Here is a 15,879-nt window from a genome sequence, read left to right on the forward strand (position 1 = left end):
CACCATCGCCAGTTAGGGGAGGTGGGTGATGCAGGAAGACGGTATTGACCTCAGAGCCTTTGGGGCTCATTCTACTATGGGGGCCATGGCCTCTAAAGCTTTTACCCTGGGAGCTCATCTGGAAGACATTCTGAAAGCAGCAGACTGGTCTTGAAACAGTTTTACTTCAAACCAGTGATTGATATGGCTCACTTGGTGGTCAGTAAGCTTTAAACTAGCATAATCCTCGCCTCCGGTCCTGACGTAGAATGAAAAATGTCCTAGCTATCGTAATGGAAAGTTTCAATTCCATTAAGGACTCTGAGGCGAGGATTATCCCACCCAGAGTACACTTCTCGTACTTTCCCACCCTCGTGATTGAGTAAGTAAAGTGTTTCTTCTGATTCTGATATGCTGTTGTGCATTCTGTTTGTTATGATATACCTTGCTGCTGATGTGCTGGTTGGCCTTTTTCTCGTTTTTTTTTCGCTCTGCCTTTTTCCTACAGGGTAGAACCTCAGCCTTTGCTGGTATCGAATGGTGGTGTTTATTTCTGACAGGGGATTCCGCTAAACAGGATTCCTGAGACGTTCCACTGGGCTGACCTCGAGCAAAGAAAGAGGGGAATGGAAGATGACAGAGGACTATCAGCCATGGAGACCTGTGATTGGTGGACTTATGTGGAAACTCTGTACTGAGACACTATTGTTTGACTTTTGTTATTCCCTATGGTTCATGGGAATAGTGGTTTTGTTAAGTTCTTTGAATGACTGCTATTCAATAAAGTGAAGAAAGAATAGCATAATCCCCGCCTCCAAGTCCTTAATAGAAATTAAACTTTCCGTTACGATAGCTAGGACATTTTTCATTCTTCCGAGGTTTGCTGCGGTTTGGCTACCATTTTGTGTGCCCTTTACAATGAGATACCGATTCTATTGTTATTACCCGAGACAAGAGGACTGCTAACTTAGAAGAGATGCGACAAAGTAAGCCACTGCAAGCCAATACCACTTTTGAGTGCTATTTTAAAGATCACATGAAAAATAATTGAAACAAGGATGCTAACACTAATACACAAGTCCCAAACAGGTTTGTACGCAGACACTATAGTTCTAATAATATTTATGAGTTACTTGCCTCACAAACAGAACAAGGGCAGTAGTAAATCCATGGCTGCTATTAGTATAGATGCTGAGAACGGCATTTTATCACAGGAAAGGGTCTCATTTGTAAAGAGTGCTGGGGAAGACTGGATTTGGTAACAGCTTTAGATAGATATGTAGGGCGAGCTGCAGTTGCACACATGCTGCGATGATAGTCAATGATAAGAAAACAGAAGCTTTGGATCTAGGGAAATAGGCTTTAAAACGCAAGCTGAACCCTGCATGCCATTACCACACAGGCTTTATAATGCATGCGTCTTAACCACGCAGGATTTTACAACAAATATACCTTTAACACTTATGCCTTTATAACAAAAATGTTAAGTATTTCGCAGTTAAATGTGATATATATATATATATATTTATTTTTTTAAAGGGTTTAGGATGTGTTTTTGGTTGGCAAAGGTATCGGTAGGGTTTAGAGTGAGTATGGGTTTGTGTCGAATATTTTTAGGGTATGGGTTTTTGGTTGGCAAGGGTAAATTTAGGGTGGATGGGGGTTACTGGTTGGCAAGGGTAATTTTAGGTTGGATATTTTGGTGGGTATATATATATATATAGCAAAGAGTCGACAGCTTGTACAGTGCAAAGACGACAACGGACCCACATCTTCAAGGTGCTATTTGTTTATTGTGCAAATCCCCCGCCATGACGCGTTTCGAGCCCCCTTGATCACATGACTAACATATATATCCAAAAACCTCCTCCAAGAAAGAGTAGAGGCCACAACAGGGGAACCATTTGGAGCCAGCTTTATTCAGGTAACAAATCATGGCAAATGCATTTTGGCGTATGTTTGCCTTCTTCAGCTCCTAGGGTGTTATGTGTGCACACACACACGTACACACACACGTACACACACACGTATACACACACGTATACACACACGTACACACACGTACACACACGTACACACACGTACACACACGTACACACACACACACACACACACACACACACCTGTTAAAATTGTTACCATACATATGCCTTTACCATACATGCTTTCACAACGAAGATTCATTGTAAAGGCATATTCGTGGTAAAGACGCATGTGTTATAATGGCGGCATGGGAAAGGCATGCATGGTTCCATCATCCAACCTTTGATGTAATCCATGGAAGGAGACAGAGTTGGTATCTGCCTACATATTCAATGCAGAGAAAAAAGGGACTAGTTTTTAAGTATCTGGCAGACCTTGGTTTTTGGGAGTAAATTGTGCAGGGGCTCCAATCATGATAAATCCCGACGCAGATCGGACATTACCAGTCTCAACTATTCCGCAATTGCAGTCTCAAATGTGACTTAACGTTTTCCTTCTCAACAAACTTAATTTTGCAGAACAAATCACCTTTTCTTACCTGAAAGAGTGATAAATATGCATGCATCATCAACCCACTCTAAATTAGAATTTGGCAATAAGACAATATCAATAAAAAAAAGTATAACATTTTTATTTTTACTTTGCAAAAGAACCAAAGGCACTTGATAAATGCTGCAGTGACCTAGAATAGGAAAAATGCAATGTACAACAATTTCTCAAATTACAAAATACAAAGAAAATGGGAAAGCCAAGAAAGAAAGAAAAGTGGAGATTCATCCTTCGAGTTCACAAGTAACAGAAATGAATCACACCCATTGGGCTTGTGCCGTGGAGTACAGAAAGTGGCGATTAGTTCTTGTTAACGGATCAGACGATCATGAAACTTTCCCATTCAGAACATAATGACAAATTTTAAATATCAGTACTTACAAGAGCATAAGTTTATACGAAACAAACATTTGCCTCCAGGCATGTGAAGAGTTCTGCATCAGAAGAGTTCTGCGCCACCCCACGCTCTCGAACTGCTTGTGTTAGTTACTCAATAAATCAGAACAAAACTCCTGGCTGCCTTGCAACATTAATACAACAAAATAAAAATAAGCTTAATCGTAAGAGCATTTGTCGACACCACTCCACAAATGTGTCAAACTGCAAGTTCCCACGTTAAATTGTTCTAACATTGTACAACGTTGACAGTGAATTTCTGGATATTGGAAAGGTACTGCATGCACTTTTGAAATTTGTCAGACATTAGCCAGATGCAATTAGAATTCGAGGCATAATGTGGACACTCCCAATTACACCCCTCTACCAAAAGCTCACCAAGACAAAGCTATACAGATTGCTATGTTTGATTTAACTGCTTAAAAGGTATAACATTGACACATGATCCTATAACAAACAGGTCAATTATGAACCATAAAAATACAGTATTTTCTAATTAACTTGCTAATATACACAAATGCCATATAGACGAAGATGCTTATCCACTTTTACCTGAAAGTCCTACCATTTTAAGCATAGTGACTGTGCAAGCATAAAGAAAAATATTCCAATGTCCAGGTTTTGGGTGAAGACAACACTTTGACAAAATGAAAAACACGTATTTACTTGGTTAAGTTTTCAGCAACAGTTAACAAACATACTTCAATGTGCAATCAAAGCTGCTTCTTTAGGTCCAGGAGCCATAGATATCATTAGAGACTGTTTTTAATGGTAAGGAAACATTGTTTTGGAAAACAAGCCACTAACATAAGCATCCTTTGCTGTATCCAATCTGAGAAGTTGCGAGTGAACTTTCATTTCATTCACAAACCTTTCCTGGCGAGAAATTGATTACTTGATCAGTGGATCTCTGGAGTATTAGGCCATAAAGTACTAAAATGAGGAAACAGTGTCCCAAAGTGTTATGTACAGTGCATGTATAGAAAAATATATGGCATTACTTTATCCTGAACCATAAAGTCAGGAGGCAGTTTAAGGAAACACAGGAGATTAAAGAAACCTTCTGTTGTAGCTTATTCTAAAGAAGTAGCACAACTCCATAACAAGTCAATTTACACCCTCATATACAACAAAACATACTTGTCACTCACCAGAACCATACATTGTCATAACAACTCTTACCCCCATACATCATTCTTCAGTGATGAACAACTTTCAAAAATTGAAAACCTTGTTAAGTCAGGCCACTTCCCTCGCACAAATGTGCACATATTAATTAACATTTAAAGTTTATTCCAGTCAATTGGTTTCTTGCCTGACTTTGCCAAAAACTCGTTGGTTTTAGAAAAATGTTTGCAGCCAAAAAATCCTCGATACACCGAGAGGGGTGAAGGATGAACAGCCTGCAAAACATGGTGACGTTTCTGTAAAAAAATAAAAAACATAATTATAACAAATTGACAAAAAAAATCGGATTTAAAGAGCCCCCTCTGCAAAGATCCAACTCAAAAATACAGTATAAATCAAAACAGACAGCCTAGTAATTTGTAGTCAGGAAAGGTAATTATTAGTTGTTCCTAAAGTGTTCTATAGGTGCATCACACCTCATTTCAAAGAACCTCAGGGACAGAGAAGCCAGAGCCCATTGGATAACAAAAATGCATTAGAGAGCATGCACACTTTGGCTAGCAAACGCCCATACATCCTGCTGAATGGTACAGACCAATGTTGGTTCCTCTTGTTACCTCTATGAAGGTTCTTACCTTCCTGATGCTACTCACTCACCCCTAACAATCAGTAGCATGGGTGATTAGGATTTTTTTTTTCTTGGCCAGTTCCATTGTGAAGCATTTACTTGTCAAAGAGTATACGTAGCAGTGACTTTTCACCCGAGGTAGTGGTACCCTTAACCCCAAACTGTACCACTCTTCACGAGGTGGTCATCAACCATCTTTTCTTAGTATCTGCCTTCATAGCTCAGCTAGGCATCAGTATGCATCCAAACAAGCCCCGCATTTATATCCATCACAAGGTGGTCTTCTGTCAACATTTATATTTTGATACTGTGTTATTGTGAAGGGTCCGCATTTGAATGAGACGATATTGCGGACAGCTTTTTTACCCATTATAAAACTGCTTTGAAAATGGAATACCAGGGAGGAGCCAAGACAGCGACTGTGATGGCTGCCTGAGACCTCGGCTCCGCGGCCCTTCTCCTCCCGCCTGGATATCCTGTAATTGATCCTGGACCTATTTCACATTCCCGCGTCGGTGAGGACGCCCGGTCACAGGTCGCGTGATCCCGAGATCTCTCCCAGCCATACACCCGGAGAAACATCCATTTGCATCTGGCGGCCTGCAAGGGCGTTGGAACCGGGACTGTGCGTTATAGACGGGGCCGGGTACTGAGTGAACAACAGCGGTCACCCGTGCGGGGGAGGAGTCGGTCAGCTGGAGCAACGAGATGATCGGCCTGCTTCTTGCCGAGGACAGCTAGCACAACTAGCGGTACGGATCGGGGTATGCCCGGCGTGGTGATTGAGAGGGCTTGTGTAATTATGTGCCTAATTGCAAGTGAGCCGATCGGACGCCCGGCCCGCTTTTGGCGGGCTGCTCCCGAATTTTCGCATGAACTGCTCCCTTTCACGGATGGCTCGCACCGGATGCTGCCAATTGGGCATTTATTGATGCTGCCCTTACAGAATTGCTGCAGTACTATGGTGCCTGAAGTGCCTTTGTTTGAGGCTCGGTCCCCCACGTTAGTGGAGCGGCTTGCTGACCAAATCGATAATGTGGAGTGTGACACCCGAAGTGCTGGCTTGCAGCAAGGAGGGAAGTGTATGGAAATGAGGAGCGTGGAAGTGTTGGCACATGGAGTTGGATTACCGTGTCGTGACCTTCTAGCGGCTCTTGGTGCCTTACACTCCACCCTGGAACGTGTCACCCAAGCATTGGGGAATAAATTGGATGCCATGGTGTCTGCCTTGAGACTTTCGATACCAGACAATCTTCAGGCTCACGACGACTTGTCTGGTTCTGTGCCCGTGAGGAGCGAGATGGTTGCCCCTGTGAACATTGCAACATCGGAGGTCCCGGTTCGTGTGGTAACTTGTGCGCAGGCTTCCAGATGTTCGGACTGCTCGGTAGGACTAACACTGGATCCAGAGGGGGCAGTATCGTTCTACGCTGTGCTCCCGAAGACCCTAGTGCTGCCTCAGTTGCTGTCGGACATTTTGTTTCTCCTCTCCCTCCCGGATATTGTGCATGCGACCTGGAAGATACGCTTCGGAGCGATATTGGGATTGTTGGACTGCCACGCTGATGACTGTGTTTGTGTTCTGATGTGTCGCCTCCTTGTGTGTGGACTGCAGTCTGGGCTAGATTTGAGGCTCTGTTCCCTCGCAACACTCGTTATGGGAATGGGTCGACTGTGGTTGGACTCCGTTGGTGCATTAGATCGCACGGGACAGGGTTGAGATCGTGTCCTGGATTGCTGGAGTTTGATTTCCTGGTGACTGTGTGGGATATGCCTTCTATTGATTGAAATGATGGTCGCCCGGGTGCCGATTTGAAGGGCTGGGGATCGGATGGGTGCGGTGGCTGGGGGCCAGTATAATAATTCTCTTTCCTCCTCCACTTTCTTTCTCTTTTGTCTTCCTAAATTTCGGGTTCCATTTAGGGCGATGGGCACACTGCTGGGGGGGTAGGCCATGGCCTTCTGCAGGGGTGCGGGGTGGGGGGTTGGAGGGGGGGGTTCTTTCTGTCTTCTTGTTTCCTCCTTGGTTCTATGGCCCTTTTTCTTTATTCTTTTCTGCGTTATCGTTTCACAGGGTTCCTGTAGTGTACTCAGTTTTTGTGGGGTGGGGCATCGGTTTATCACGTATAGTGATTGTAATGATGGCACTTTGTATTGTTTACTTCGCCCTTAACTCCCACTTTAATTGTTATGCTGGTTACCGTTACGCATTCTGATGGCCAGCTGTAGGTCCCGAAACGATCGCTTGGCATTGATCCTGTAATCTCTAGAAACTTTTAAAAAGAAACCTCTTTCCTCCTGGTATCGTTATGGTACGGTCACTATCCTGAGATACAATAGGGCAATTGGAAGACGGAATGTTGCATGCTGATGGCTTTATTGATTTGCTTGCCCGTGATTGTAACTGCTTTACGTACAATAAAGGTTTACCAAAAAAAAAAAAAAAAGAAAATGGAATACCATATGGATTTGTGTTAAGGGGGTTTTAAAACACTTACACTACAGGAAGGAGTTGGTAGCGGTTACTCATGGAGAAATACCGAGTCTAATCCACTTCAGAATAGAAATACTTTAAGTTCTCAGATGTAGATTGTCACTTATCAGCAAGAAGTTTGGCCACATGCGGTCTCTACATTGTGCACCGCATGCCATTCAGATAAAGGACAAGAACAGAATCCCAACTGAGTAATTAAATTTTCCCCTGAATAATTTTCAGGGCTCGACCAACAACTAATCTCTAGGATTAAGTGGCGTGTAATCCCTTTCACTACCTACTCGTGAAACACTGTCCTTGAAGCCCTATGCTTGAACTGTCCATAATTTCCTTCCTAGTACTGTGCTAGGAATATTAGTAAGAAATCTTTAGGCACCTTATGATACACAGCATGGGCTCTTTTACATTGTGTGTGATCTGGCTTTCCTGCAGCACTTGGCACTGTTACATCTACCCAGTCCTACAAATGTGTTCAATACCATGTTCATATATTGTAATACCAACCTAGTAGTTAATAGGACTTTGCTTTGAAACCAATGCTCTTATAGTACACAAACCTATTTAAAAAACTTACATATCAAAGACATGAACAGTTAAAAGATAACTATATGGCTTTCCCCATCAAGATTCGGTCTGAACGAAAATAAAATCACTACAATTATTATAAGTTTTTTTGCATCACACTATGTGTGCGTGGGGTGAGGTGGAGGCAGCGGATGATTAGGTGTATAGAACCCATGTGGAGTGTTCAGACGCAGCGGTGTTAAAATATCGGATTCGGGCTGTGAATGAGTGGCAGGATTTGTAGAAAAAATATGTTCTCAAGCCTGCTCTATTTTCTGCAAAACAAGTTTTATTAATGTTATGGATAACGCAAAATAGAGGAAGGCAGTCTCAAAAAGCCCTATCAAAGAAGATAAATAAACTAAACCAAGGACAAGCAAACCGAAAGTCAGACTAATAAGCATGCAGGAAATTGTACAGATATTGCTGCTCAAGTCAGAGCTCGATGTTAGTCACACAGTATCAACAGAGAACAGGTAGAGGGAGCTAAGAGTAGGCTGAGGCAGGCAACAGCAGAACACACAACAAATATAATTGAAATGACATTGGAAGAAATTGATTACAACTGTGCCACATCATATTTCTTTTGAATTCATGCATTTCGTGTTGAGGCGGAGAGGTGGGGATGAGCGACAAAAGTTTATAATTCTTAAGAAACAGTATGTTCCTTTTTTCAGCATCTTTGAAAGATTCGGTGACATAGTTTACAAATGACTACTTTAAGTATCAACATTTGGGAAGTCAAGGTAAGCAGAGAAAATATACATTTTACCCTATAGAGTTCTGGGCAGAATATAGATCCTTCATCAGTAAAGATACCTTGAGTCATCCAGTTCTACCACTTTAATGGAGAGCACACCAATTTAAGATTTTTGGTATACCAGATAGATATCCATGTGAAACCAATTATCTTATATTTAAGCTTCGTATCAACCTGTGGCAGGACATGCGCTCTGTCAAAAAGTTACTTTAAATAATATAGCAGACAATGTTTGCTTCATTCCCTGGCTAAACAGGAAGCATGAAGTCAAGGCACCACTAACTTTCATTGTGGCTAATGTATTATCATAAAGACCCATTTCCAGTTGTATAAACAAAATTAAAAAACATTACAACAGCAGAAAATGCAGAACAGGCAGGAGACCTTATCAAATACCTTTTCCTCATCCAGCACAAAAGCATCCATAGGGGAGCTGAGCAACTTAGGCTTTTTGGTCATAACAGGGAAGACTTAACACAGTCACTCGAATGTCCATAGGAATTCGATTTGAGGGTGGATGTCTTGAAGGGCAAAGGATTATAGTCTATTCATGAATACTTTGCACACTTTACAGCCCACATTAATCAACAATATTGGTCTACATTGTTTTGTTAAAAGGGGATCTTCAGCGTAATGGATCAGAATAGCGGTATGAGAAAAGCGTCCAAATAAGTCTTCCAGCAGGTTAATGACTTAAACAGAGTGAAGGAAAGTTACCTTGACTGGTTATTTCCTAGCTTTTAATAAAATTATAGCTTTATGGGCCTCTCAAGAGTAATATAGAGTGATGGGCTAGCCTGACAGGACATTTCAGGAGACATTCAATATAAGAAGTTATAATATGTTGAATATATATATATTATATATATATAAAATCGTGAAATGCTTGGGGTGGTCTGCATTTTAACACTATTATTCTTCTATCTGAAAGCCAATATGAAAGACTAGGTCCTCTTCAACTCCAGGTAAGAAGCCAGCCCAATCCTCCATCCGCCATTCATTAAGCTGAGTTTTTTGGCTTTTGGACCATGAACCCAAACACAGGCTATTTATTCTATTGAGAATTCAGTTTTAATCATACTCCAAGTTGCCAGTTTATATAAATTCTTACTGCATTTCGAGTGAACCTATTTCAAACACAGGGTGTTTGATCCTGTCCAGTAAAAAAGGTCAGCAAATTATTATTTTGCTCTTTTCTGCATAGATACAGCCAATCACCACGCCCCCTCAATGCAATCTAAAGGGCATCTAATACAATTGGAGTCAAGAAGATGGCTACCTTATTTTTTGAGCAATATTATTGCTCCTTTTAACCAGATGGAAGGATTCTACATTGTGAATTAACTCTACGTTCATGCACATAAACTGAGCTATGGATCCACTTGTCCCACATACCTCCGACACAAGTGCACGCAGATATATCATGCTCGGGATCAAAAGTATGCAATAAAGTAAGACCAAAGCAAGCAAGAAGTCCAACAAAATCCTCCTCATAATAAAAATAGTTGTAGCAAGGAAGTTGATACCACAAGAAGATTATGGTTCCATGAGTTTACCCAAGATAGTTACAAAGTCAAGCAGATAGGACTACACAATGTGTAATCTGAACCAGTAACAGGCATTTCAAATACTGAACAGACACAAAACAAGCTAAAGCCAAAGTCAAAAGTAAGTACAAGTGAAATATCACTACAGATATGCAATACAAGTAGGATAAACCAGTGTTCAACAGTAAGAAATGAGAATGTTTGTTGAACGGTGTGAGAACACACTTCAGAAACCAATCACAATCCTGGTTAGGGTGAACAGTGAAGAAATACACATGCACTTAGCCCTCTAGTAGCTTGGCCCAAAGCTGTCTGGCTTAGAGGCAATGTGTAAAGTATTTATGGAGTACTTAAACAGTAACAAAATGAAATCACAAGAAAATCCCAAACCAACTGAGAAAAATATTAAGTATTTTAATAAATAAAAGGACATCAAAACAACAAAAATCCTGCCATTAGATCCATAGTTACAAGTTTTTAAAGTTTTAAGCAAAAATAGCACCAATCAAAGACATTTGATCAATCGGACTAATGGTTTCTGTTTTATTGCTGTCTGGTTTATCTGTAGGCAGTTGATATGTGTGAAAATATCCATTGAATGAATGTTTGAGAGTGGTATGGGCGAGAATATAGGTACTAGTCGGGTTAGCCCTGTGGTGCTCAAATGTATAGCGCACCGTTTTCTTTGCTATTTATGAATTTTTGTAATGTTTTGTACTGCGATATGTATAGATATATATAGTCATATGATAATTGTAATAAATACAATTTTTGATAAAATTCTGGGAGTACGGTATTGATGAATCTATAGGTTTGATTAATTTTATCGCAATAGATTTACACACACACACTAGGACTCCGTGATGATTTGGTAAGCAACTAAGGCGAGATACTCCGACAACGAAACCTTTACAGGCAGTTCGTTTTTTTGGTACATGCATTAACTCTAAATGCCAGAACAAGTTGATTGAATGAGGGAAATATACATCGTATGTAATAACATCTTGTCGTCTTCACTCCTACCACCAAAACCAGCAAAGTCTCGAATCGACCTAATCAAGCGATAATGGTTCCCTCTGAGTATCACCCAAAAAAAGAAAAGAAAAAAAAACAGTGCTAGAGCGGAATCTTTACTGAATAAAACAATTAAAACAACCCCTTGTCATACCTACAAAACAGATTCCAACCAGCAGGGGCATGGAGTCCGAACTTCTCAATACGGGATGACCTGGAAAACAGTCTCTGCCCTGTTGCTACACAACTTATCCACTACTTCTGACACTGTGGCCCACCGAATACTAGTCAATAGACTCCGGGAGATTGAAAAACAAGTTTCTTACCTTTGGTAATGCTCTTTCTGGTGGATACTCTATCTGCAGATTCCTCACCTCGAGAATGCCCCCGCCCCAGCGCAAGACTACATTTGGAGATTCTCAGTATTGCTCTCACATGGGTAGGTGGCTCCGTGCCAGTTTCGCCCCCACCCAGAAGAGGCACCAGAGCAATATAAATGTGCAACATAGTGAATTACGTCAGTTGCTTTCTTTCCGTGCCTTCAGGCGTGGATTTGGAGCTCAATCCCTCAACGTTTCCTCCATTTGACAATTTGTTTTTTAAAGTGTAGTTTACTCACACAATGAGCTGAGGTTATCACAAAAAAAGCAGAATACCTGACAACTTTGATTTTAATGGGTCTGTGTGCCAGGAATTGCACTAGGCCACAAAGCAGTCTCATTGTCGAGCATAAACAGATTTTGTAGATGGATGTCTGGCTGATAGAATGACATCTATTACTAAGGGAGGAACACAGAAGGAAATCAACTGTTGCCACACAATGTCTATGCATGGAGGTGTAGATTTCGCTGTACCCTGCTCTGCTGATTCTCTCAAAGAAGCAGCCTGATTGAAGGATGGATGCTCATGGCAAGAAATTCTGAGCACCATATTCGCCAGGCTCAATCAGAATCACTAGGCTGGCTTGGACCTGGTCATTATTAATAATCTTCAGAATTCTGGACAGTAGAGGCAGCAGTGGGAAGGTATAGATCCCACACCATGTGGTTCATGACCAGGTAGATTCCCATATAACTCAGCTAGTTCCAAACTTGGAAGATCTCTTGGCACAGGACTCAGGAAACCCACTACGCCTGGATTGTTGCCATACAACATCGCATAAAGGTAGGAAGGCTTTCAACACAAAGTGAATGGCACGCAGTTCCAACAGATTAATGTGGAGGCGGGTATCCAGCAAAGAACTGATTTCTCTCATCTCCACCTCTCCAAACAGCGAAATGTCTGTATCCACGGTCAGGACTGATACGGGGAAGAGAGAGGGGCCTGCCACTGGTACAACTGAAGTGGAGCAGCCACCACTACTTGTCTTTTGCATTCTCCTCTAAAACCTGGATTAAATCAGACAGATTTTCTAGATGCAGAGCCCACTGAGACTTCAGATCCTACTACAGAGCCAGCATGTGCCATGTAGAAGCCCGGCAAGTCTTAGAGGCAGATTCGCTGAACCCAAGACGGAGGCTGAAACATCAGGATAATAGTCCAGTTGTCCTGTATTAGTTGAGTTAGAGGGAAGGCTCGAAAATGAGCCAGATCCAGAATAGCTCAGATGAAAGGGAACATCTGCTAAGGAGTCGGGTGTGCCATTGTGCAAGAACGCTAAAGATGCTAGGAGGTTTGACATGGTCTGGAGGTAGTCTACAACTGACTGCGGCGACCCCATCCTTCAGCAGCCAGTGGTCGAGGTAAGGGAGGACTAGTAATTCCAACCATCTAAAGATGCAATGCAACCACAAGCATCACTTTTGATAACACCCAAGGGGCCCCGGTAAAGCCGAAAGGGAGCACAGCAAACTGAAAATTATCCTGGCACATCTTGAACCACAGGGAGCATGCCTGTGGGATGGCAGAGCGGGGATATGAAGTAGGAGTCTAGCAGATCCAGCACCACCAGCAAGTCTTCTGGATCCAGGGCAGACATACCTGGGGCCAACGTGAGCTTCTTGATTTGGTCCTCTTGTAGGAAGAAGTTGAGGGTGAAGGCCTAAAATAGGACAGATATCTGCCCTCCTCCTGCAACAGAAAATAATGAAAGTAGTATATCTAAGTCCTTATTTCTGATGCCGGAACCTTTTCTGTGGCTCCTTTGTCCAAAAGAACCTCGACCTCCTGATGTAAAAAGGACCAACAGCCCTTTTGATATAGAAGGCATGTTTGCAGGTCTAAGAGGAATGATAGGGCATAACATTGCTTGACTATTTGAAGCACACAGCTGTCACGATGTGATGCTCTGCCACCTGTGGAGGTAATACCGTATCCAGTCTCCAACAGGATGGTTATGTGCCACCGAGGGGAAGCTAGAGTGGCTTGATGGTAGTAGTTGGAGGAGCAGGGGACGGAGCAGTGAATTGCCCAAGGGCATGGACTCTGGTGGTCAGATGCAGACCCTGGCCTCAAAAGGGCTAGTGAACTGTTGCTGTCGAGAATTACCTTGGAGTGGTCTTTACATCAGGCCTCTTCTGATACCTTGAAAGAGGTGAAACGGCTGGAGATTCTGCTACGCAGGTGCAGAAAGGCCAACAGAGGGTATTGTGGCCCTGCTTCCCTTGAAGCTCTCCAGGGCAGAGTCGTCCTTGTCTATGAAGAGACGATTGTGATTAAATGGCATGTCCATTGGTGATGCCTAAACATCACTTGAGAAGCCTGTGCATCTCATTCACACGTAGGGCTGAAGCACCAAGCTGGTACTTACCACCCTTCACAAACAGTCGGTGGTGTCCAGAGAAGAGGACTGATTTCTCAGTTTTTTACCATTTTGGATAATTGGCTAAAGGTTGGTATGCAATCCTTCAGGGACAGTTGTTAAGATCTCACCGACCATGTTCCACAACGCATGGAAATAGCATCCTAGGAGGCAACTAACATTTACTGGACAGAGGGCAAGTATAGCGGAGGAAAACAATCTCATCCCACATGCCTTCATACACTTTGATTCCCTATCTGGAGGGAGATGTAGTATGGAATTAGTTAGGGTTGAGCCTGTTCAGACAGCTAGCCCACCCAGCTTTCAGGCGTAGTGTTGTATAAGGAAGGGAGAATCACAAGGCACAGGTCTGTCTTATCTGGCAACCTGTTTGGTGGGCAAGAGCGAGACTTGGCTCAAGTACCCATTAGCGAGTCTGTCAAGTCTTCAAAGGAAGAAATGGTTATTTGTACGTCTGTCTAGGTTGAAGGAATTTTGTTAGAACATTAGATCATCAACAGGCGACAGTTGGAGGTCTAAAACTTCAGCAGCCCTTGTGATTACCAAAGCAAACAAAGCAGATTCCTCTGTTGAAGGAACAGGAGAGAGTTTAAACCCAGTATTCGAGGAAGTGTCCAACACACCGGCATCCTTAAGGTCCACAAAAAGATTAACTTCATCATAATAATGGTATGCACTAGTCCAGTCATCCACATTGACATGTTGACTGTTCTGAACTAGAATAAAAAAAAAATCGAGTGTTGAGGCAAAAGCAGAGTTCTACTGGAGTCAGAATTAAGTTGGACTGGTTACACTAAAGGTTGTGGAAGTTGCAACTTCAGTCATGTCGGGTCTGCTGACAAGTATAAGAAATCCGGAATCGATGTGCTGGGGTAAGGGTCCTCAATCTTTTCTGGAATAAGAGCTACAAATGAAAAATAATCATCGTGAGCTACCAATATTACTGGTGTGGTAACAGTGACCGCGCCAGACAAGATTACATTAGTGGTCGCTCCAGGCAAGATTACCAGCCGCGATCAACTCATTGCTTCCTGCAGGGTTGCCAGCAATAACGTGCCGTATGGTTTATGAATTTGGAATGCCTCTCTATGGTGATTCCATGACAGCCTTAGCTGCAGTGCCACTGACACCAATGTAAATGTAAATGTAAATGTACATGTATATATATAGCGCAAATCACCGCCACGGTATCGAAGCGCTTGCTTAGGGAACCCGTCCTGGTATTCCCCTGTGAGATACCCCGGCAGGGTATCCACAAGGTGAAAGCCAGGCATCCCGCCGCGAGGGGCCGTAGTGGAGATTAAGCAAGCTATTGCCCAGAGTCGCAGAGTGTGACCCCGTGAGTCGAGTAGGCACCAGAGCGAGAATTCGAGTCCGTGGAATTTTAGAGCCCGAGACCCGCCGAGGCGGGGAATCGAACCCTGGTCCACGGCCGATCTCAGCTTCCGGGTCTGCCGCCTCTAACCACTGAGCCACACTTCTCCACAATTATATTATATTATTATTATTATAATATAAATTATATTAGTAATAAATCTCCCCAATGATGCATGAATGAACAACCAAATATCACTTTTTTTTTCAATTTGGGATACATATTTTAATTCAACCAAGCAAAGTCTTCTAATTTGGTAGTCTAGATGCACACAGGTGAGCTACTTATGAGTCTCTGGAGAGCTAACAGTAGATCTTGAGCTACTCGGAGAAGCCTGTGCTAGGGACTGCTGAAGATCGTGGTGCTGGGTTAAAAATCAGCACTGGAGTCGGAGCAGACACTGCAGCAGGGTCAACAGGCACTGACTAGGCAAAGGATGGAATGCTAATGTTAATCCAACTGATGGCCTCATTGGATCTTAGGAGCCTGAAAGGACACCAGAGGGAGCTTAAAGGGAGCCAAAGATGTGCAATAAGGCATCTGTGAAGGCTTCAACTTGTTGTGGTTGGATCAATAATTAGCGATATTCGTGATGGATCGGTATAAACTATGGAAGCTGTTCCTTGGTAGGGGACTGAGAGGCACCTTCACGTCTATGTGACTTTGCTCGACAATAGTGACTGGAAGAGGATGAGTCTCAC

General features: G+C 42.6%; 1 protein-coding gene across 3 annotated transcripts in view; it reads right to left on the minus strand.

Moving 5' to 3' along the window:
* Positions 1-2,568: 2,568 nt before the first annotated feature.
* UNG (uracil DNA glycosylase) overlaps positions 2,569-15,879 on the minus strand; it is a 61,178-nt gene continuing 47,867 nt past the window's right edge. For all 3 annotated transcript variants that reach the window (XM_078667395.1, XM_078667394.1, XM_078667393.1), the window contains exon 7: positions 2,569-4,331. In XM_078667395.1, the coding sequence (XP_078523521.1) occupies positions 4,191-4,331 (141 nt within the window). In that variant the 3' untranslated portion in view covers positions 2,569-4,190. The remainder of the gene's footprint in view (positions 4,332-15,879) is intronic.

Source organism: Lissotriton helveticus, chromosome 11 (genome assembly GCF_964261635.1).
Source record: "Lissotriton helveticus chromosome 11, aLisHel1.1, whole genome shotgun sequence".
Classification (NCBI taxonomy): Eukaryota; Metazoa; Chordata; class Amphibia; order Caudata; family Salamandridae; genus Lissotriton; species Lissotriton helveticus.